Below are 24,451 nucleotides of genomic sequence, written 5' to 3'. Positions count from 1 at the left end.
TAACATAGAATAGAAAGTTGGAGCTGAATTTGTCAGACAGTAGGTTTGCTATATCTTCTGTTTCAGTGTAGGTGGCTCCATTAACAATGAGTTCAGAATACAATTGTATATTACCTTTGAAGGTTGCACACATAGTAAAGAAAACATTGTAATTGTCCTTGGCCTCAGAGCTTAAATTACCTCAAATTTGGCATTGGTAGATGTATTTGTCCTCCGAGTTGTTTTAGTTTTACGAGAGTGCTTTTATCCTGTTGGGTGCTGCACCTCCTAATTTTTGCCATGATTTTCTTATTTCTGTTATAGAGCCTGTTGTTGTTCCACCAGGATGGCTAGTTTTTTTTTAGTTAATTCTAAACTTCTTCCTGGTGGGTACAGCTGCCTCTGTGCAACTATTATAACATGCTTATATAGGGTTTCTGTGAACAGTTCTGCCTAGGTAGCAGTGTTCTCAGGGTTTACGGGGGCTTGCAATTTTGCCAGGTTATCCCTTAATATCAGGAAGTTAGCCTTAGAGTAGTTCCTGAATATTCCAGGTTTGGCTGGGGTTCCAAGTTTTATTTTGACTTCAAAAGAGACCATTTTGTGGTCTGATCTTACCAGAGAAGACATTTCACTAGGAGGTGTGCAACACTCTCCCATAATAGTGAAGACCAAATCTAGTATGTTTTCACCCTGGTTGGTTTATTGACAGTCTAGTCCAGGGAGTTTGTGTTTATAAAATCCAAGTGTCTCTATGTCTGTATGTTTGGTGTCATATATGATTCCCAGTTAATAATGGGGATAATTGGAGTCACACATGAATATGGTATTGGGCTGGATGATGAGTATTTCCACTAATTTTAATACATGTTATGGGTTCCCTGGGTCATAGGAGAGAGTTGTAGCTTAAAAGGAAGTGGTATGGGATTTTACCTGTGGTGATTTGAATGTGGAGAAGCTCAAGTAAATTGTCCTGTTTGACCAGCCTTGCGGTATACTTATTTTTGATGTAAATCAAGACGCATCCACCTTTAGCCCCTGTCTAAGTATTAGTTGTTCTACATGTGTGGAAGGTGTTATATAGCCTTGCATTGACAGTGTTCTCTCCACAGCTTTAAACCATGTTTCACTGACTGCACAAATGTCAGTATCCTCTAGGGTGAGGAGAGCTTGTAGAAAGTGGAGTTTTTTGTTTAGATTTCTAGCATTGAGCAGCAATATCTTTAGATTTTCTTGGTTTTGATTTGCTGTATTAGAAGTACTTTCAGTTTGGCATTGCCTAAAAAAGTTACTGTGGGGGAGGACAGGGATTTAGCCAGTATTCGAAAGCCTGGAACTTGAGCAAGAGGGAGTGTATAAATACTTGGGAATTGATGAAGGATCAGCAATAAAACATGAACAGATAGAACATGGAACCTAACAGCTGCAGGACCATTCTCGCTGGAGCGCGACGTCTGAGGAGTAACGCCCGAACCTGAGACTGCAATGTTGCTATCCTGTCCGCAGGAAGATAGACTCGCATCTGCCTTGAGTCTATTTCTGCACCAATAAACAGAATACGCTGTGATGGCAGCAATACGGATTTTGTCCAATTGAAGATGATTCCTAAGGAATTGCCTAGGGAGATAGTGGCTGCTAGAGTTTTTAAGAGTAGATGCCTTGAGGTGGCAGTTAGGAGCCAGTCGTCTAGGTATGGAAACACCTGGAATCCTAGACTTCTCAGGTGAGCACTCACCACTGCCAAACATTTGGTGAACACCCTGGGGGCTGTGGTGAGACCAAAGGGCAGTGCACGGAACTGGAAATGACTGTCCCCTAGGCTGAAGCGCAGGTGTCTCCTCGATGCCTGATCTATCAGAATGTGATAATAGGCGTCTTTGAGATCTATGGAGCACATCTAAACACCTTTCTCCAGAAGCGGGAGAATGGTTTGCAAGGTGACCATCTGGAATTTGGACTTTTTCACTGATCGGTTTAACCTGCTGAGATCCAAAGTGGGCCTCAAGTCCCCGGTCTTTTTTGGTACCAAAAAGAATCTTGAGTAAGTCCCTGATCCGGCCTGATCTGCGGGGACAGGTTGGATGACTCCTTTTTGAAGCTGCTTTGAAATTTCAATGGCTGCCAGATCCCGTTGACTGGGTGGCGGGTCCGGGATTCTTTGGGATGGTGGGGGGGGTTGAGAGAAGGGAATGGTGTAACCTCCGGCGATGATTCGGAGCACCCATTGGTCCTGAGTAATACTTTCCCAGGCCTTTAGGTGCCTCGAAAAACGACCCCCAACTGGCTCTGGAGCTGCACAGTCGGGCACTCCTTCAGGGATGCTGGAAGGAGGAGGAGCCACGAAAGGACTCGCGGTCTCCAGTGTTGCGGGGGCCTCTGCCGCCTCTGGGACGGCGTCTCCCTGAAAACTTTCCCCTTCCTCTGCCTCTAGAAGGGGAATCGCTCTGCTGTGATGAGTAAGGCTTTTGAGACTTACGGAACCACATTTTCCCTCCTCTTCGAGCCTTGGGATAAGGTCTGAAGGGAGTGGAAAACCGGGCCCCTACGGCAGTTAAAGTCTTACCCTCCTGCTCGCAGCGAGTCAGTGTCCTTTACCTTGGGTCCAAAAAGGGAGGACCCATCGAAGGGGGCGTCGGCAAAGGAAGACTTAAAGGCCTCCGCAAAGTGACACAGGCGTAGCCAGGCTTGTCTCCATTGAGCAACACCTGTGCCCGCCGCTCTGCTCGCTCCTTCGGCTGCATACGAAATGAGCCTCATGGACGAGTTGGATAGGGAGGACAGGGTAGCCAACTGGGAGTTAACCGTCTGGGCTAACTGCTCAGGTAAGTTACCGGAGAGGGTATCCGAAAGCTCCTTGACCAGATCCCTCTGCAGTCTCATAAAATGCGTCAAGTAGTTCAGAGACCTTAATGTAAAGGTTGCTGAAGCAAGGGTGCGCTTCCCATATCGATCCATGCTCCTAGACTCCTTATTAGGAGGATGGACGGACGTTGAAGCCTCTGCCACATCTTGTTGGGTGGCAGATGCCACCACCAAGGCATCTACAGCCACACCTATGGAAAGAAAGTCCTTATCCGGGGGTGCCGACAGGAATTTATTGGGGCGAGCTGGCACCGATTCAACAGAGTCCGGGTGTTCCCACGCCCTTCAAGAGATCAAATCCAGGAGCTCATCGAAGGGCGGAGACACCCAGGAGGCAGAGGGCTGAGCCCCGAAGGCCTTGAAGAACACCGACTCCTCAGCAGAAGGGGGTTTGGACTGCCAGTCTCCTCGTTGCTTAAGGATTTCCAAGATGTCCACAAAGGATACATCATCCGAGGACGACTTGGGGGACCCTTCCGCATCATCGAGGTCGGTATCCGAGGTGAGAGACTCATCAGGGGAGTCGACGTGCTTCCTCTTGCACTGTCTCTTCCTCGGGGGTTCCTCCGAAGATGTTTCAGAGGGACCTCCAGGAAGAAGGGAACCCCCAATGGGGGTAACCTCAGGCCCCAGGGCTCCGCTGTCATGAGACAGGGGGATTGCAAAGGAACCAGTCTCCGTGCCAAGGGAAGGTGGTGGTGAGATGGTAGAAGTGGCCAGAGAGGATTTGGCCAATGCACTCCTCATGGCCTTGAAGGCGGGAACCCCAGAGTCCTGGGAAGGTTCAACCCCCAAGGCCACAACAGCAGTCGGAACTCCCGCCGCCGACGCGCTGAGAGGGAGGCTCGGAACTGAAAGGATCAGTCCCGAGGTGTCCCCCCCGAGGCCGACAGAGGAGGTCCGCGTACCGAACACCGACCCGAAGGGCGGGGTTGGAGTTAGGGTCGGAACCGACCCGACAACCTCCATCGGCTCCACCAACGCAGACTCCAACAGCGCCGAAGCTGTTGGAGGAGGAACCAAGATGGCAGGGTGGGAAACCGGCTCCGGAGCCGACTGGGCTGGAGCCGAGACCAACTTTTGAAAGACAGGAGACTGAAAAAGCCTTTGAAGCACCCTGTCTACATCCGAATCGGACATCCTCGACGACCGAGAAGAGACCGACCAGGTCCGAGTCGACTTCTCCGCCGGCTCCGAAAGACTGGGGGACCGGCTCCGAATGGTTTTGAGAAGTACCGGTGCCGAGTGAGATTCCAGCACCACTGCAATTTCCCTCAGAGCCGATGTGGACTTCGGCACCGAAGGGGAAGAGTCTGAGCGGGCAACCTTCATCAGCTCCGAAGGCAGTGGAGCCGATGGAGATGACTCGCCTCTCGACGCCCGAGCTCTCGGCTCCGAAGCCAGAGGAGTCGAGGCTGGAGACATCTAGACAGACTGTTCCGCCCTCGGCTCCAAAGTCCGTGGAGCCGACGGAGAAGCCTGCCTTGACTTTTTTGCTGCCGGATCTGACGGGCTGGTCAGAGCTGAAGATTTTTTCTTCCTCGACGGGGAAGAAGAAGATAGGGCTTCCTCAAAGGAAGGGGTAATAAGCCCTTTCAAAATCAACTTATTTTTCCTCTCTTGGAGCACGTGAGAGGAAAAAGCGTGGCAAACGCTTACAGGATTCCTGGAGGTGCTTCGGCCCCAAACAGTATACACATAAAGAATGATCGTCCGTAATGGACATTTTGTAATTGCATTTAGAACATTTTTTAAATCCTGATGGCCTATGTTCCTTCGACATGGCTATCTACTTCAACACTGACTTCAAAGAGAAAAATAACATGTAGACTAGGGCAAGGTCCCTCTAAGTTAAACGGGATCACTTACCACCAAGAAAAAATACAATTTACCACAAAAAAAATTTTTAACTACACAATCACACAATGAGTAGCTGTTAAACAGCTCTAACTAAGGTGCGTGGGCTAGGCAAGGCCCCTCTAACTTAAACGGGATCCTTTACCATCGAAGAAAATACAATTTTACCACAAAATTTTAAAATACTCAGTCACACAACAATAAGTAGCTGTTAAAACAGCTTTTGGGTAAGTTTAGCGAAAATTCTGACAGAAAAATAATCACTAAGAGGCACTTAGCTCAGCCAAGTCCGAGACCACGTCTATGCTGTAGAAGCGGCAAACGAGATCTAGGGAAGCAGTAGTGGTGCATCTTGGGACATGAGGTAACTCAGCCAATAAGAGACTTTGTTCTATTGTATAGCGTGCCGAGTCGGAGCCGAGGATTGGCTCCGAACCCCATCTGTAGAGAATGTAGGCGAGATGGATCCCATACATCTAAAGTTATGGTAAATACATAACTAAAAGTTTTTTAGCGACTGGCTGGCCCCAAAAAGTGTTGGATAGATTGGATATTAAAACAATAAGGATGATTCATGCTCACCAAATGATTTATAAAAATCAGTGTATACCAAGATTATATATTCCCCATTCCGAAGGAGGGATGGGCCTCCTTCAAATTGATTACATGTATAGATCTGCAATCGTAGGACTCTACACATATCTGATGACTTCACAGGATCCAAATGTAGTGAAAGTTTTGAAACATGAGGAGAATAAGTCGGCATCTCTGCTTAATTTAGCAGAAGCATATCGACGTCAAGCAGGAGTGGAAATCAAGCCAGAAGTAGATAAAAACCAGGCAGCAACTGAATGTGCTAAAAAACAAAGGAATGAATATATGGTGAAGGACCAGATGAGAAGGCAAGAAATGTGGAAAAAACATATAGTTGCAAGTATAGAAAACTTCTGGAAGAGCCTCATGTTAATCAAGAATGAACGCAGGAATGGTTAAGGAGAGGTAAATTCACATCAAGAAATGAAAGGGTAATATTGTCAGCCCAAGATAGTGGGCTTACGTACAAGCTGGTTTACTAAGTCCATTGAACATGTGGGAGAAACAGACATGTAGGTTTTGTAAAAGCAAATTGGAAATGGTCACACACCTTGTTGCTGGTTGCGATGCACTAGTGGCAGAAGGACTGTATATTGAAAGGCATAATAATGTGGCGAGACTGTTAAACTAGAAATTGTGCAAACATTATGGTATTGAAGTCGCTGAAAAACACTGGAAACATGAGCCACAAAGAATCATAGAAAATGATTAAGTTTATATCACATGGGATCACCCAATACCAACAGTTCAAAAGATAGATGCTAGAAAAATGGATATAGTGGTCCAAGAAAAGAAGACAAAAGTAGCATTGATCATTGAAATCGCCACACCTAGTGACTACAGTGTCTTGTGTACAGAGAGGCACAAAGTCATAAAATACCTTGATCTGCAGGCAGAAACGAGAGCCATGTGGAAGAAAGATACCCAGACAGTTCCAGTAGTAGTAGGAGCAACTGGTCTCATAAAAAAAAAAATTACAATCTTATTTAGATATGTTACCAATTCATGTAACACCATACAAATCCCAGAAGGAGTCATTACTGGGCACATTGCAGGTGCTGCGAAGAGCACTTTTGGCTAACATCAAAGATGGAAACAATACTAATTTCATGAACTTTAATCGTACTTTGACTTAGGAATGGGGTCCATTACCATCATGGTATTACAAACCCAAAAGACTTGGAGAAATTAAAAACGACAGAAGATTCTATAGGAATGAGAAGTGTACTAACTGGTTCTCTGATAGAGTAGCTGATGCATGGAACAGACTACCAAATTACATTAAAGCAAGTACTAATTTAGATATTTTAAGAACAGCCTGGATACTTATTAGGGGAACAAGTGTTTTGGTATATTGGCAAGCTAGAAAGGCATTAATGTCCGTGCTTAAAATATTTGTATCTATGTATGTATTTCAGAGCTTTACTGGAAAAGCTCACCAAGACTCTGACACAACTTGTTGTAAAGGAAAGGTTAATTTGCTTTTGATTTCTTGTATTTGTTTTCTTTGCACCGTGTTTTACTTGTATTATGCTTTGAATTGCATATTAAAACTTGGAAAGGGACCGTAGCTGTCCCTCTTGTGAGTCACACACAATTTTTTCCCACCCTGCAACCCTGTTTCTGTTGCGTTCTTAAACACAACTATCTTTCTAGTTGCCTGCTTCCTATGTTAATTTGACCACATATCTCCTTCCCTCTCCCCTTTCACTGGCTGTTTGTGAGTAAGCACAAAATTATCATTTTCTGAAATCACTCCCCTTCAACTATTTACATTGACAATTTCACTGTATTCCATAGAGCCTTAAAACAAAAGTGCCCACTCCCTTTCAGTCAATCTTGCTCTTTTAAAATTAGTGACTCTCCACATAGCTGAAACTTCATTATATTTATTTATTTATTTTACATTTGTTGACCGGGTTTGTCCGGCTGAGATGATAGCCCTTTTTCAGCAGAGGCCTGTGGAGAAAAGCTCCACAAGTTTGTAATAAAAGTAATGAAAAAAAATCAATTTTGACAATAAAAGTATAAAAATTACAGAGTTTATGTTGTCATCAGCATAAGTTTAATTAAAAAAACGCAGAGTTTAAATAGCTTAGCTAAGGAAGTCACAGTAAGTGAGGCTAATACAAATGATATAAAAATAAATATGTATTTTAGATTGAGTGATGAGTAAATACCTAGATAAGGTGGCTAAAGATAACTAACAGATGAACAGAATTAGAACCAGCGAGAGGCTGGCAGTAGGCTGTCCTAGGGATAGGAAAACAGATTGTGGAGGGTGAATACAGTAGCATGACCAGAGACTGTTCAGGTATTCTTTGGTGACTGATTTAAATTCTTTGAGGTTTTTTGAGTGACTTAATTTCTAATGGCAGTTTGTTCCATGATATGGCTGGATAGAAGCTGTAGAGGTTGCAACCAATTCTATTCTTAGGTTTATAGATTTGTAGTAGGTCTTGGTCTGAGCTTTGGAGAGTCCTAGGAGTATTGAGAAAGGTAGGAGAGAATATTTTCCAGTAAGGGAATGTTGTCCTCTGGAGGAATATAAATAGCTGCTACAGTGATTATACTATAATTATGTTTAAAGTTAGCAGTCAGGATTTCAGCAGGTAGAAAGGATGGGATTGGTTTGTCTAGAGGTGTAAGAGTAAGACGGTTGGAGTAGGCAATGACGACCCCTCACCCTTTTTTCTTTTGGGGGTCTTGTCGAAGTATATTGTATCCAGGAAGGGGAATGTCACTATCAGAATTTTGTGGTTTTAGCCATGTTTCTCTGAGGGTGATATCTGGGGAGTGATTTGACATCCAGGCATGAAATTCACCGACTTTATTTAACACACTTCTAATATTCATTGAGTAAAAACATATATGTTTTTGGAAGAGTATGGTGTTCTATGTCTAGAGAAGTAGAGTTGTTTGTAGGGAAGGGAGGGTTTGGGCCTGGATATGGATGAATATCACATGATAGTAGTAGAGTTTTAGAGAGGAAGTAGACATTATAGAGAGGGGTAGTAGAAGAGGTACTTTATTTTACTTGTAAAGTTTGTGGGGGTAGGAAGAATTTTGATTTTGGGAAGGGGAGTATTAGGAAAGATGGAAGAACAGATTATGAAAGTGTGAGGTGGATGTGGAAAGACATTAGGTTGAGTATATCTTGGAGCTAGATATTCAGGTGTTAGTTGGGTATTGTATAGTTACTCCCTTTTTCATATCTAATTGCTTAGTGCACACTGCAGTTTATAATATTAACCCGTTTTTTCATCTTGCCTTTAAACATCTATTGCAAGACCACCAGTTATTGGAGAGCCCACATTCTACCTGTCAGTAGTCATCTTGGCATTAGTGCTTCTGTTTTCTGCTGGTGAAAGAAGGTGCACAGGGGCATTATTTCCTGGAGACTGCTGACCATCAGAAAGCCTTATGACTGCTTCATAGGGAACAGCTTGGAATGTGTGCTTATATTGTACTCCTGGTGAGAGAAGGAGCGGGCTGCATTGATTCCTGACTGTTTCTGGTTGGACAGTGAGTGTCTGTGTTTAATGTTCCTGATTGGTCTGGTTGCTATTCAAGGCATCTACCAGGAAAAGGCTACAACTAGCCTACAAGTCCTTGTATCATATGGGACAATACTGTGAGTCATCAAACAAGCAGTGGCCTGCTTCTCATCTTGGGATTGGTGCTAAAGTTTTGCTTCTGGTGAGAGAAGAAGCAAAGGAGCATTGTATCTCCCCAGAGTGAAGCTGTGGTGAGACCAACACTAGTAGTAATCACTCAGTAGCCATTCATGTGTTCTCCTTTTTTCATCATTCTTGACAAGCTAATTCTTTGTTTTCAGTAAACACTGCTTGATTTATTTCTAACTTCAGAATATCTGCATAAATACTTCATCCTTGAAATTTCAGGATCCACGTATCATTTTCCCCTTAAGTGTTTGCCTGTGCTCTGTACAGACTCGGACACCTTGAGTGGCATTTTTCCTGAAAAAGCGCAGTTGAAATTTCTCCAACACCTACTTGCACACAGGGCAACTATTTTGCAGTGACAAGCACTGTCGCCAGAGTTGCAAACCGAATACTCCTGACATTGCTTTATATTCTCACTCCAGATGTCTAATCAGTAAAAAACGGAGTCTGTTGACATGAATGAGAGTTTTCCCACTATCTCCATTACCTGCTTGGAGGAAATGGGCATCCTGAGGCAATGTATAAATTGTCTCATGTTTACTGACAACCAATTAATTTTCAAACAAATGGATATAGTATGTGAGAGATGTATTTACACAATGTCACTGGAGGCAAAGCTTTCACATAAAAGTACTCCTAATGTTATTAAGGTTGTCAGTAGTACACATGCTACACATCACACGTAATTCAAAGCAGACATATAGACCTACATATGCTGAGGCACTTAAATGTAACCTTCCTAAACCACAAAGACCTCGTAGATGAAGTACACATAACAAATACCCTCAGCAGCCCAAAATGCACTCTTTCAAAACAACACCCACATCAACACATAGAGCCACATCTCAAGGATCCTCTACCTCTAAGCCCATAAGGCAAGCCATGACAAAATCCAACATTCTGGTCATTGGAGACTCCATAATGAGACACACTGATGTCCCTCTCACAAGGCTGAGTAAGAAGATTGTGTCAGTTGCTTATCAAGGTCTCGGATCTGCCACATTACGCACACACTCTGGTCATTGGACCACAAGTACCAGTATTAGTCATAGTCCATGTGGGAGTAAATGACCTGAGATGTACCTCCCTAGACTATATGAAGAGAGAAGTCATGGAGGTCTCGGAATATGTGTCTCAGGCTAGTACGAGCCTAGCATTGAGTAATATTTTACCTTCTCCAATGATGATGCCACAATACGAACAAAAGGTGATTGACTTTAATAATTGGCTTAGTTTCTGGTGTCATTCTAAGGGGATGCAGTATTTGTCAGCTTGGAAGGAGATGGTCAACAGACCATGCTGCTTTGCCAGGGATGGTGTGCACCTCTCCCCTCTAGGCTTTCAAATATTAGTTAAAACATTGTCTTCTCCCATAGTGCCTTTTTTTAGGTAATGCCGTACTGAAAGTACTTCCGACATAGCAAATCAAAACTAAGAAAATCTAAACGTATTACTCCTCAATGCTAGTTGTCTAAACCACAAACTCCACTCCCTAGAAGCTGTTTTCAGACTAAAGAATGCTAATGTCTGTGCAGTCACTGAGACATGGTTTCTAGCCGTGAAGAGCACATCAACAGTGAAAGGTTATAATTCCTTCCACACATTTAGACCAGCTACTATACAGACAGGGACTAAAAGTAGAGGTGTCTCTAGTTTACATGAAAAATAAATATACCTCAAGGCTGGTCAAACAGGACAATGCACTTGAGCTGCTCCATGTTCAAATCACCATGGGTAAACTCCAGTATCACTTTCTTGCCAGCTATAGGTCCCCTTTATGACCCAGGAAACCCATGCTATGTATTTAAACTTAATCGAAACACTAACCATCCAACCCAATACCATATTCATGGACAACGTTAATTACCCCACTATTAACTGGGAATCCTATACTACACCAAATGTAAAGGCACAGAGATTCATGGATTTTGTAAACACAAATTCTCTGAACCAGATAGCCAGTACACTGACTATGGGTGCAGCCATACTGGATCTGGTCCTCACTAATATGGGGGAGTGCTGCACACCCCCTACTGTAATGTCTTCCCTGGTAAGGTCAAACTACAAAATGGTCTCATTTGAAGTAAAAATAAAACCTGGCCCACAGCTAAACCTGGAATATTCAGGAACTACTCTAAGGTTAACCTCCTGCTATTAAATGATAACCTGGCAAAATCTCAAGCCCCCATAAACCTTGTGAACACTGCTGCCTATGCAGAACTGTTCACAGAAACCCTGTACAAGGTTGTTAATAGCTGCATAGAGGCAGCTCTACCAACGAGGAAGAAGTACAGAACTAACTCAAAAAGCAAGCCACCCTAGTGGAATCACAGAATCAATAGGCTGTATTACAGAAGGAAGACATTCATGGCAAAGATTAGGAGGTACAGCACCCAGCAGGATAAAAGCACTCTCATCAAACTAAACAAACATCTCAGAGGAGAAATAGTCTACCAAAGCCAAATTTAAGGTGAATTTAGCCTCCCAGGCCAAGGACCAACCACAAGGCATTCTTTAGCTATGTCCAAAACCTCAAAGGCAATGCACAATAGTGTGCAGAGCTCATTGTAAATGGAGCCACCTATACTGAGCCAGAAGATATAGCAAACCTACTGGCTAATAAAATCAGCTCCAACTTTACCCCCCCCCCAGCCTTCCCTCAGGAAATACCATCAAATGCAACTCCCCCTGCTGTCATTCATCATATCATCCTTAATGCTCTCCCTAAAGCCAAGAACACTGCATTAGTAGACACAGACAATTTCCCAGAATGGTTTCTAAATAGCATGAAACATGACCTATCAGGGCCTCTAGAATTGCTATTTAACTATAGCCTCCAAACAGGCTTCATGCCTCATGAATGGAGAACAGCAACAGTCAGCCCTCTGCACAAAGGTTGGGCCATCTATAGACCCTGTAAATTACAGCCCCATAAATTTCACTAGTCTTATATGTACAGCCGTGGAAAGAATTTCATAGAAATGATCATTATTGATATAGTAAACCTCCAGACACTGGACCCAATCCAGTTTGGTTTTGTCAGGGACAGTTCATGCTTGCTCCACCTGGTGGACTTCTTTGAGAAGGTCACCAAAGCAGTGGATGACAGCAAAATGATTCACACTGCCTACCTTGACCTGGCCAAGGCAATTGATACAATACCCCACTTGGGCATTGTTGACAAACTCAGGAAGTTGGGTACAAACTCCTATGTAACCCGGTGGATACCTTGTAATTTTGTGTGGTCACTACATTTGAGTGCATTCCTAATCAGTCTAAGGAATCTGGGAACATTTTCAGCTACTAGCTGGTTTAAGACCGGCATTGGTCTTTCTGATTTGCAGCATTTGTGTCTGAGGAATTTTGAATTTTTCAAAACCAGATAAGTTTGCTTACATAACTGTCTTTTCTGTTTTCCTTGAATTTCCTTCACTCTTGCTTTAATTTTACTTGTACTTGCCAAGACCCTTATCCCATACCCTCCTTATTTCTTTTGTACCTCATGATTTTCTCCCAAGGGAAGTCCAAGCTTCTCTATTTATGTTTATATTGCCGTGTGCAGCTGCCTGTTTTTGCATAGCAGAATAATCTTCCATGTGTTTCCAGGTAGTCCCTTATTTGGTCTGGAAACTAGTATGCACATTTCGTACCTAGCAAACTAAAATGTGTACTGTTTCTATACTGCTTAATTTGAATAACTATATAAGTAGCGTTTTGAGCACTGTATTATTCTGCTTCTCGTATCACCCCTGAAAGTTAGATTTTGTTGGTGGTGTATTGCCTGCTTTAGTAGATTAGTTGGAGTGAGTGGATGATTGGTTCAGAGGTTATGTTGTTAGTGCTGAATGAATGCATGTGTGTGTATGTGGTTGGGATTTCAGCCTTTAGTACCCTATTGTACATTCATAACAATCCTGAGTGCATTGCACCCTAAGATGTGTGTTGGTCTTTCCTCCTCTTGTATGGGTTGTCAAGTTTTCCAGTTTACTTTCTATTTATTATCGTCAAATCCAGTAGATTTCGTGATATGAGTAAAATATTTTAGTCGATTAATGTATGTTAGTGATTTAAATCAGTTGTAGAACATATTGTTTTAGATATAAATTTGGTTATACCCCAGTTTAATGCTATGAACTGTATTGAGAAAATCCATACATGCATGAGTTGCTTTTTAGAATCTCTTTCTTCCAACTTGCAGGAATTCCAAAGACTGGTGTAGTTAGTCAAGCCTTTGATGCCTCTAAGAAGAGTCTTGGTTTAGAAAATAGTGTGCAGCTGTGGTCTGATTACCTTCAAGTACATTTACATCCTCGAACCATCTCAGTCATACACGATTATAGTCATGATGAGTAAGTACAATGTCACACTTTTTCACCAAGTTGGAAGTTCTCTATTTTGGTAGTGATTATTTTAGTTTTCAGTGCTTTACAGTTATCTAGAGCTTTGCAAAGAGAATGTAATTGAAAAATTAATTATCAAGGTGCTGCTTACTGTGCTGGAACCAAAGTCTTCTTAAGACACTAAGGTCTTGCTGGCTGGATTCTGCTGAAATCATAGTCTAGTTATAATTACATTCACAGTCTGTTGCCCACATAAACTTGCAGAATATGCACTGATGCAGCACCAAACTCTGTCACTTTAAGAGCAGTAAACAATAAATAACTTTTTATAACAAACCACACGGACTACTGTTGCAGCTTTAGTTACACTGTACCAGTTTTTACTTCTCGTTCAGCATACATTATGTGAGAGGTGTAACATACACAAATACCTCAGAACAAAAGTGTTCTTACACAAATACCTCTAACAATGTTATATGCTATAGTATCTTTATAGTGTTTTAACATCCTGTGTTTTCATTGGTATTCTGTTTTAGTCTTTGTATGAAAACATCTGTTTGCTAGTGTTTGTAGAAAAATATGTTTTCATCCTGTAGAGAAACAATACTGATATTGTTTTTTTGAGGAAACATCTTTGTGGGAAACGCACACAACTGCTGACTTGATAAAAGCATGTCCATTCAAACTTCTTTGCTTAACAGTGTCATATGATAGAAACACATACAGATTGTTTTCCTGTTGTCCATTTTTTAAGGAAGCAGGTTAGCTTTCTTACTGACAATGTGAAATGCATACATCCTGTTTTTTTACATTTTTGCTAAGTCTGTAAGAGGTCAGCTTTCTTGACAGTGTAAATGCATACATTATTGCTGGTTTTGCAGGGAAACATAACCATTAAGCAAATGCCTTATTTTTCAAGCCACAGTAATTTAATATGGATGCTAATCACATATTGCTAAACTCTTATTTCTACTCTTATTTCTACATTTAAGCAAGCTTTATTTTATACCTTATTTATTTTTCATATTTGTAGCAGAATTCATTTAAATCTTTTATTCACTGTTAAATACACTCTTAATTTCCTCTTTTTATTTTTTAAAACAATTTATATTAATATGTATCTTTTGTCAGATTATATACAAAACACATTAAGAAACAAAACCTTTAGTCTTCTTTTGATACAAGTCAAAATTGAATTTTACATAGTTAATACAATGATATCAAGTATTACTACTAAAACTGAATGTATTTAACAACTTTTTCTTTTGCAGACCATTCTGTGAAAATATTTTATTGGTTATGAGCTGTATCTGCTTTAGTTTTATTTTTTTAACTTGATTAATTTCTTCTTTTGCAATCACAGAATTTAATTTATGACTTAGAACTGTTCCATGAACTCTTTGCAGCTGTTGAATTAACTATTTGCTTTTATTAATCATTTTATTCCAAAAGATTAGAGATAGACTAATATCTATAAGAGACAAGAACCATGTGTTACTGCAAACGTTATTTAGTGCTATAAATATACAGATGTTCTTCGTGTTTCACTGTTGCAGTCATCACAATTGGGTTATCCTGCCAGGGGTAGCCCTCAGTTGGCCCGAATACCAGAGGCTTAGTATTTTTGTGTTAGTTGCTATCGCTCCAGGACTGACGTCAGGTCATCAGTGGTATAAAATCAGGCAGCTGATGCCATTACATTAGTCTTTCTTGCAGAGGAGCCCGAAGCAGAAGCAGTTCGCATGAGTGCTGGTCGGCCACTACCTGAGTTTTCATTTCCGAATTGAAGTTGAAGTCTTCTAAAGCTAAGTACCTCATTGGGGATCCTTTTTTCTTGCTCTAACCGATGTCAGAAAAAGTTACCAATTGTCTCACCTGTGGAAAGCAAATACCACACCGAGATTTCCATTCTTACTGCGTCACCTGTTTAGGCCCAGACCACGACGTCCCTCTCTTGTCGATTTTGTGCTTTGTTCTGTGCCAGAACTATATGTCTTCGGGCCCTTATTGTAGCTAAATATTTTTGCTCTCAATCTCCGTATTCCGAAATGGCTTCGGTAAGCCATCCGACTACCGATTTTCAACAAAAACTTAAGGATAAAGACGGAGACAGACCGCACAGGTCCAAAACTGCCGATGACGCTTCCGTTATGCTAGTCACCAGTTCACCGGTCCTCAGTGAGGCACTTTCACAGCCCATGATGCCCGCTTCTCTGGATTCGTAGGCTGCTACCGAGACCCATTCGGAGTCCGGTATGCCGTGAGACTCTTCTTTGACTAAGGATCCTGCAGATGTCTCTACCTTGGATGGGTCCGGAGCCACTGAGCAGGCACTGGCTTCTGAGGAAGTTCTTTGCACTACCGATATTCAACACAAACCGATGACTTCTTTCGCATTTTCAGTTCTTTCTAAAACTACCGAGTTTCTAAGGCCCAGGGTACGAACTATGCCTAAAAAAACGACGACCCATGCTCAAGCACCTGCTTCCACGCCTCAATCTCAAATTCTAAAAATGGCGAAAGACCTTATCATGCTTACTAGGGGAAGCCAGCGTACCATTCCAAAAGAAAGAGACTTGTTCCCAGCAGTTTTATCTGACCAGGAGTCTGATGACTCTGAGGTTTCTGAATATGAAGACATGCAACCCTTGTCTGCTTATAAGGATTTAGATGCAGAGGAATCCATTCATTCTGCCTCTCCTCCAGAGGATTTTTCATTTGGTGAAACCCTGCATACTTTAAGGGAGCATTTCCAATGGGAATTTCAGACTCCGGGAATTCTTAGATTTACCACAGCACAGACCTTTAGCCATTCCTCCTGTCCTGGATGTTGTGGATGATGTCTTTATGGAATCCAGTTTAACTGCTGACACCCTCCCACCTGCTCCTAGGAAACCTGGCAGGTATTGCAGAGTCCCTGACTTACACAAATTTCTTTTTAAAAATCCTACTGCTGACCCAGAGGTCATCTCCCAAGGACCTAAAGGAATAAAAGCAACCACAGCTAAAAATCCCACCCCCTCGGAAAGGGATTTCCGAGCTTTAGACAGACTGGGTAAAAAAGTATACACCTCTGCAACTCTTGCCATTAGAGCACTAAATTGTCAGTTCCACATGCTGAAATACTGGCAGCATACAATGGAACTCCTTAAACAAAAAATATCTACCTTTCCGGCGTGTGCAGATAATAAAGAATTACAGGTGCTTATGCATTCTGCAAGCCAAGTTACTAAACACACCTTGCAATGTGGCTTTGACATCATAGAAGCATCCTGCAGGGCAGCAGTCACAGGTTCTGTACTTAGAAGGTATGCTTGGCTTAAGGAACAGACCTTGCCAGACCATATCAAATCAAAACTATTGGACGCACCAATGAAGAAAGACTATTTGTTTGGCAACAAGGCAGAAGAGGTCTTAAAGATGGAAGATAAAGCTAAATCTATGTAGACAGTTCAAGACTTCTTGTAGGTCCAGCCTTCGAGGTTCAGTAGGCGTTGCCCCTCCAAGCACTGGTCCTTTCCGGCCCCCTTAAGGCCAGCTTAGACAAGACCTAGGAGAAGCAGTCCCCTCAGACAGCAGTTCCAGGGAATGCAGAGATCTAAGCAATGGAGTTCCTCCACTTCAAAAACAGGGAGTACTACCCACCCCCTTATGGAAAGACCTCACAATGACTTTAGAACTACACACCTTACCTCTGCCCACCTGCTTGTGCCCCTAGGAGGAAAACTCTCCTTCCATGCAAAAAACTGGGCTTCCGTCACCAATGACCGATGGGTCCTCAACCTAGTGTCCCAGGGATACAAATTTTATTTCCACACTCTGCCAACCCCATAAGGGTTCCCAGATCTTCCTCCAAACCAGTGGGCAAAGGCCCAAAATCAAGTCCATTCCCTGCTCTCCATGAGAGCAATACAGCCTGTTCCTGCAGACCAGATAGGCCAAGGTTTCTATTCTAGGCTTTTCCTGGTACCCAGAAAAGAGGGCACCTTGCACCCACTTCTCAGTCTATCAATTCTAAACACCTTCCTGGTGATACCAAAATTCAAAATGCTCACCGCTTCTTCCTATGCTATCCAAGGATGCTTGGTTAGCCACCCTAGACCTAAAAGAGGCCTATCTGCACATCCCAGTCAGGGATTCTTGCAGGAAATATCTACATTTCAGGGCAGGATCTATGCACTTTCAGTTCTCTGCGCTTCCCTTTGGCTTATCCACTGCTCCCAGAGTTTTCACAAAATGCCTGGCTCCAGCCATTGCCTCTTGCAGACAAAGGAATATTCAAATATACCCCTACTTAGCCGACTGCCTGATTCAAGCAGACAGTCAGGAAAACCTGTTACAGCACCTGACCTTTGTAAAGGACCTACTGACCTCCCTGGGGTATACTATAAACAAAAAGAAATCCAAACTAGTCCTCACTCAAAAAATTGTATTCCTGGGAGCAAGCCTGGACACAGCATCCCAGATGGCATTCCTTACTCCAGAAAAACAAGCCTATCTGACAGGCTACTTCTCTCAACTAGCCACCAGAGCCCAGTTATCCGCAAGGAAAATCCTGCAAGGTCTAGAATTCATGGCATCCTGCATTCTGCTCATTCCATATGCCAGACTGCATATGAGGAAACTTCAATGGTACTTAAAAAGCCTTTGGTGTCAACACTCTCAGGACCTGGAAACTATCATACCTGTGATACCTTGTCTAAGGAAAGATTTTCTTTGGTGGGCAGCAGCATGCAACCACAACAAGGGCCTTCCCTTTTCACAACCCCACGCCACACAGACCCTAACCACAGATGCATCAGATTATGCCTGGGGTGCGCACCTGGATGGCAGGTGCATTCAGGGCCATTGGAGCCCAAATCAAATACATTTGCACATCAACCAAAAAGAGATGCTAGCTGTTCAGCCTGCTCTGACAGCTTTCAGACCCCTACTCTCCCCGGGGCCTCTAGTGATCAGAACAGACAACACTACAATGATGTGGTACATCAACAAGCAGGGAGTGACTCACTCTTATCCCCTCTGCAGGCTATCCATGACCATTTGGCATGTGGCTTCAGCCATGCAAATTCACCTCTAGCACAATTCCTGCCAGGCTCCCAAAACTCTCTGGCAGACAACTTAAGCAGAAACCTCCTAGACCCACATGAGTGCCAGCTAGACCACAGCACCTTCAACCTTGTAACCCAGAAATGGGGCACCCCGAAGGTGGACTTCTTTGCCTCCCACAACAATCACCAGCTCAGCAAATTCTGCACCAGGGAACCTCACAACTAGGCCTGGAAAGTGGATGCCCTATCCTTCCAATGGGTAAACCTCTCAATCTGTGCATTTCCCCCTCTACCTACAAGGGTACTACTCAAAATAAGGTAGGAAAATCAAGAGCAATCTTGATTCCCCCAGACTGGCCATGCCAGCACTGGTATCCACTGCTGTGCAGTCTGTCACCCCTGCCTCCATGGCACCTACCTCAGATCCCAACTCTCCTAACCCAGCAGAATGGGGAATTCATGCATCCAGAATTGCAGACCCTGAACCTTGCAGCCTGGCTTATTCCCTGACATCTCGTCCAGTTGCCAGCCTAAGCAAGCAAGTCCTGGATGTTATACATGAGGCCAGATGCCCCAGCACTAGAAAATCCTATCCTGAGAAGTGGAAAAGGTATTGCACCTGGATCCAGGCTAAAGGTGCTGAAACAGCACAGCCCTCCCTACCTCTAATCCTGGATTACCTAGCAGACCTACTTTACAGGGGCCAATCCTTCTCGTATATTAAAATTCATGCCTCTGCCATCTCTGCTCATTACAGCACAGAGCCACCTCTCTTTTCTCACCCTCTCATCAAACAATTCCTAAGAGGAGCTAACATTTTAAGGCCACCCAGAAGAGCTCCTACTGCAGCTTGGGACCTTAACTTTGTGTTGGAAAAACTCACACTACCCCCCTTTGAGCCTGCAGCTTCAGCAGAGTTAAAATTCCTCTCTTGGAAAACTGCCTTGCTTCTGGCCATCACTTCAGCTAGAAGAGTTTCAGAGCTACAAGCACTCATGGCTGTAGAGCCCTTCATCATTTTTCATGCTGACAGGGTCTCCCTCAGGACTAACCCAACTTTCATGCCTAAAGTGGTGTCCAATGTGGCTCTCAGCCAATCTGTTCATTTGCCCACCTTTTTCCCTAACCCTCAAAACAAGGGGGAAAGGATTCTGCATTCTCTAGATGTGCACAGACAGCTCAGATTCTACCTGGATAGGACTAAATCTTTAAGGAAAACTGACCAGTTTGCTAGTCAGCTTTGTAGCAGGGTCAGAGGGCAAGGCCATATCCAACAATCTCCAAACGGATAGCATACTGTACCCATTTCTGCTACAAATACCATGGGAAACTGCCCCCTAAGGAGGTCAGGACGCATTCCACCAGGGCAACCTCCACCTCTGCAACTTTTGTCAGAGGGATCCCTACCAGGGACATCCTGGAGGCTGCAACATGGACTTCTGTTCATACCTTCACCAAGCATTGCCACCTGCCTATCTTCTCCAAATCCAGGGCAGGCTTTGTAACCACAGTCTTGCAGGGCATCCTAGCTAGCCCCAAGTCTTCTTGACTGCCTCCACCCTTTTCTTCAGCTTTGGGAATCAACCCAAGTGTGATGACTGCAACAGTGAAACACGAAGAACATAGTACAGTTTTGTACACTTACCATAAATGTAGATGTTCGAGCGTATTCACTGTTGCAGTCCTGGTTTCCCACCCTCCATCCCCCTTGTCTCTTTCTCTCTCTTCCTTACTCCTTACAGGGATTTTTGGTATTTACTTTCTACTGGTGGTGTTCTTCCACCATAACCTAGCTCCCTATTTGGGGGCTCCTGACATTTGGGGAAAGAAAAACTGATGTAATAGTGTCAGCTGCCTGATTTTATACCACTGACGACCTGATGTGAGTCCTGGAGCAACAGCAACTGATGCAGAAATACTAAGCCTCTGGTATTCGGGCTGACTGAGGGCTACCCCTGGCAGGATAACCCAAGTGTGATGACTGCAACAGTGAATACACTCGAACATCTACATTTATGGTAAGTGTACACAGCTGTACTTTTCAATGTCATTTTAACCATCACATTGTGGTCATATCTCTGAACTGGCCCATTAACACCTTGGTTGACAGTGAAGTGAACATATTAAACACCTTGGTAAAGTACTGAACTGGCCATAGATAACAAATATTTGAATGTAATTGTTTCAGTATATTTAATACTTGAGGATTTAAAAAAACATGATTTATGCAATAAAGAATGCTATGTACGTATTAGTCCATTAGCTGTATGAGTACAATATTTTAATATAGTTTTCCTCTAACTGGGGTAACAAATACTGGTACTGATAAAATGGTGGTCCAAAAACAGTGATAAAATTACAACTAGTAATAAAATTACAATTTGACAAATTACTTTTGAACTTATTACTTTAGTGTGTCTTATACAGTATATATCTACATAGACTGTTTGCTACTCATGCATTTCAATCTAGTAGGTACCCTGGACCCATTTTTTTAAATTTAATTTGTACTGAATTCTTTTGTATTTGTACATACAAAGACTGTAAAGTACATTTAGTCTAATCTTACAAATTTAGTAACATTAACATCAAGCAAAATCTTGGAAAATTCTTATGTCTCTTTAGAAGTATCTAGTGGAATGCCACCAGAAGCAACTACATACCCAGCAATTAGAAACGTTAATGCTTTTCGCATGCCAAAAACATATTAAAAAATAGTGACCAGTATTGCTCATTTTTTACATATCTTTACTCTCTCTCTTGTATAGCTTTACAGTTTAGCAGGTTGTAAATACAATTTAATACTAAAGAGTAAAATATCTTGGCCTGTCAGGTTTAATCTGTTTACCAGTATTTCTAATGCACTAATACCTGTTTTCCCCTCCCCCTTAAAAGAGTATTGTCAAGAGGGAGTGAGGTATTATTTTTCTTCCTGTAGCTCTATTTTAGACACTTCTGCAGTACTGCTTATACAGTCAGTGTAAAACTGAGAAAGTATCCCTCCCCATGTAGTATTGCAGTATTGTTTATTTGCTTTATGCTGTGAGAATCGAATGTATGTCAGCCCAGCACTTTGGTTATACATTTGCTTTATTATGTTACTAACAAACTATGGACCTTTGTCTGATTTGATAATTTTTTTGGCTGTTTTCAATGACAGAATATATTTATTTTGTTTCCTTTGCTGTTTACTACTACTAGTAGTTATTTGCACCATCCTGTATACTTTATTTGAACTGTATGTATACTATAGCCCATCTGCTGGCTGTACTTGATGTAACTGAGGTTTTTTACTTTTAGCATTTACCTGCAAACAGATTGTCAGTGACATATATGCACAATTGTGATGTTTTATTACAATTACCAAATAGTGTTACATGCGAACATTTAACAATTATGTTTTAATAACAATAATGTTTTAGAAAAACTCAAGCCTCTAGTCTGGCAATCAGTCTTGTTTTTTTTTTACCGTATCTGCTCAATATTTTCTATAACTATCCAGTCTGGGAAGGTCTGAGCTCACATTTTAGACTCTGCAGACCATAGTTAACCCTTTTAGCATTTTTCCTTTAATCATCTGTTAATACATTTGCAGCTTGATATTAGAATGCAGTTGTAAAAACACTTGGTATTATATTTGTGATTTGCATAACTATGCATTTATACTACATAACTAGACATTACTTTACAATTAGCTTACATGTTTTTAACTTTGATTTCAGTATTTTTTCATTATTTATTTTACTGCCTTGCCATTCGTTTTATAAAGACTGCATGATTAATACTATCTGATTTTATTTTTTTTTTAATTCAGAACTGTTTGGTGTGGTGTTACTATAGAATTGTAAAAAAAATAGATATTGGCTTAACTAACACGTTTGTATTTACATGGTTTACATTTGCTGTTGTCTGCCTTTTCTCTTGTGCATTTTAACAGATGTACTTTATATGAAAAGAAAATACATGCATGTCAATCTTGTGGCTTCAGATTTTTACTGTTATGCACTAGAACTGTTTTGTTTACCTTTTGACTATGCTATGAGAATGGCAGTCATATGCACTACTTTACTGTTGTACTAATAAATGTCTTGCTTTAAAGGACAACCGCACCCTCAGACTCAAAAACATATTAACTTCATCATGGTTTGATGTTTCCTACATTTCAACAGCACTCTGGGACTATTTAGAGCTTTTTAGATATTTTTATATGCAATTTCTGACTCTTGACAACATGGAGGCTGGCATTTTGAAATAATGCAGACTGTTTACTCTGCCTCTAAGTATCCCAGAATGCATTGTTTGTCTCCAAAAAATTGCATCAGATCAGCCACGTTTTCCCATAAGCTGCTGTCACTTCATTGACTTAACAGGCATTCACTGCTGCCTTAAAGTCCCCTACTTTTGGTTAAAATGTTATCCTTTTTCAATGACTACTTCAAACACAAGCAGTGCAAATGCTACAGAACAGAATTGAAAAGTGCATTTTATTGCTCTTTCTTCTTAGAAATGCTGACTTGCTTTCTTTTGTGAAGGCTGAAATCTAGTTCTTCAAGGCATCTCCCCTCCCACTTCACACCTACCTTCCCTAGCCGTCAAAGAGCTAAGGGTAATTTGACCCATTATCTGCATGTGATTAACAGCTCACAGCAGGTGACCAGACTAATATACTGTTTTCTTGTCAGCCTTACCCTCCTTACATTGGGAGACTTTTTTTTGTTGCACTCCTCCTGTCAAATTTAGAACCAAGCTACGTAGCACTGAGAATAATCGCTGTTTTGCAAAGCATCAAACTTCCACTTGTTTTTCCTTCCTGTTTGATTAAATAGCTAACAAATGATGTACTATAAACATGAAATATTTCACAGCCTTGCATGACAGCAGCCACATGCTTTTTTTAAGTTATAATTTAAAAAATTATGGTATTACATACCACTTGTAATCTGATGTAGTGTTGTCGATTAATTGCGAAAGACATCTGCTTATGTAAAAATATGCAATTAATATCTACACATGGTCATTGCAAATTTATGCTCTTAGTTTTTGTAGCTGTTACTGTGCTTCTGCCTGTACTTTATCACATATCGGTAGGGCTCTTCCGAAAAGTGAGATTATAGTCTGACATTTCTGCTGGACTATCACAGTTCCAACAACGGGCAATTTTGTGTTCCAACCAAGCTACAATTACCACCCAAATCAACTACATATACTCCATCATATCATGGTTTACTCAGAATTTCACTGGTTAGTGTGCATGGTCTTACTACATATTTTGCTTTAATTCCAGTATGTCCATTTACAAATTAATATGCGCTCTATTAATTTATCTCTGTTAATATACACCGTATACATTAAGACTGTAGTATAATGATGATCATAACTGTTTCACACTTGTTAGATTTTAAGGGACCTTACAAGTAATCTACGTTAATCAAATACCAGTTAATTTCCCAAAATGTACCAGAAGTCAACTGAACCATCATAAATGACATCCAGATAAGCTGACTTTTGGTCTACAATGTGCAAATGTGGCAATTACCACAGCACTATTGTGAAGAGCCTCTGTACCTTGTCAAGGTAGCCAGCATCACAGAGGTCCACTCACGCCACAACAGTACTTGCATCTGCAGCCTGATCCACTCATGTCACCACTATCATTACACTCCTGCATCTAAGCAGGCTTCCAGATACATGCGCCGCTTGACTAGCAATTCACTCTACATACCGACATATTTCTTCACAAAGGACCAGTCCTTACTTGACACACTATATAAGCTCCAGCTGCAAAAAATAACGAATCATACACAACTGTATACCGCTCCAGCATTCACACAACCCCTACTGGAAATCCAGACTAATACAAAACATTCCAGCCATTCCACAAAGTTAGTGGTCTCTTGATCTACATCCGCACAGCATGACAAATCTTGCACAAGAACTTATGCCAGTTGATCATTGACCTTTGTTAGTTTCATTAATTTTAACAGCACACATACATGTCATTCTGTATTTCAGAAAGATTTAGTAACACTGCACAATACCAGTACGTATATTATATAATTATTAGTACTATTGTCCAGAGCTC

The 24,451-nt window shown here is 41.8% G+C and overlaps 1 protein-coding gene across 1 annotated transcript in view; it reads left to right on the top strand.

The window, feature by feature from the left end:
- MSTO1 (misato mitochondrial distribution and morphology regulator 1) overlaps positions 1-24,451 on the top strand; it is a gene marked incomplete in the record, with an annotated part of 1,162,028 nt that overhangs the window by 651,087 nt on the left and 486,490 nt on the right. Inside the window, 1 exon segment of the mRNA XM_044080162.1 lies at positions 13,177-13,327. Coding sequence (XP_043936097.1) covers positions 13,177-13,327 — 151 coding nt within the window.

This window comes from Protopterus annectens, chromosome 8.part0 (assembly GCF_019279795.1).
Source record: "Protopterus annectens isolate FY-2018-M chromosome 8.part0, PAN1.0, whole genome shotgun sequence".
Taxonomy (NCBI): Eukaryota; Metazoa; Chordata; order Ceratodontiformes; family Protopteridae; genus Protopterus; species Protopterus annectens.
This window is presented reverse-complemented; position numbering and strand designations above follow the sequence as displayed.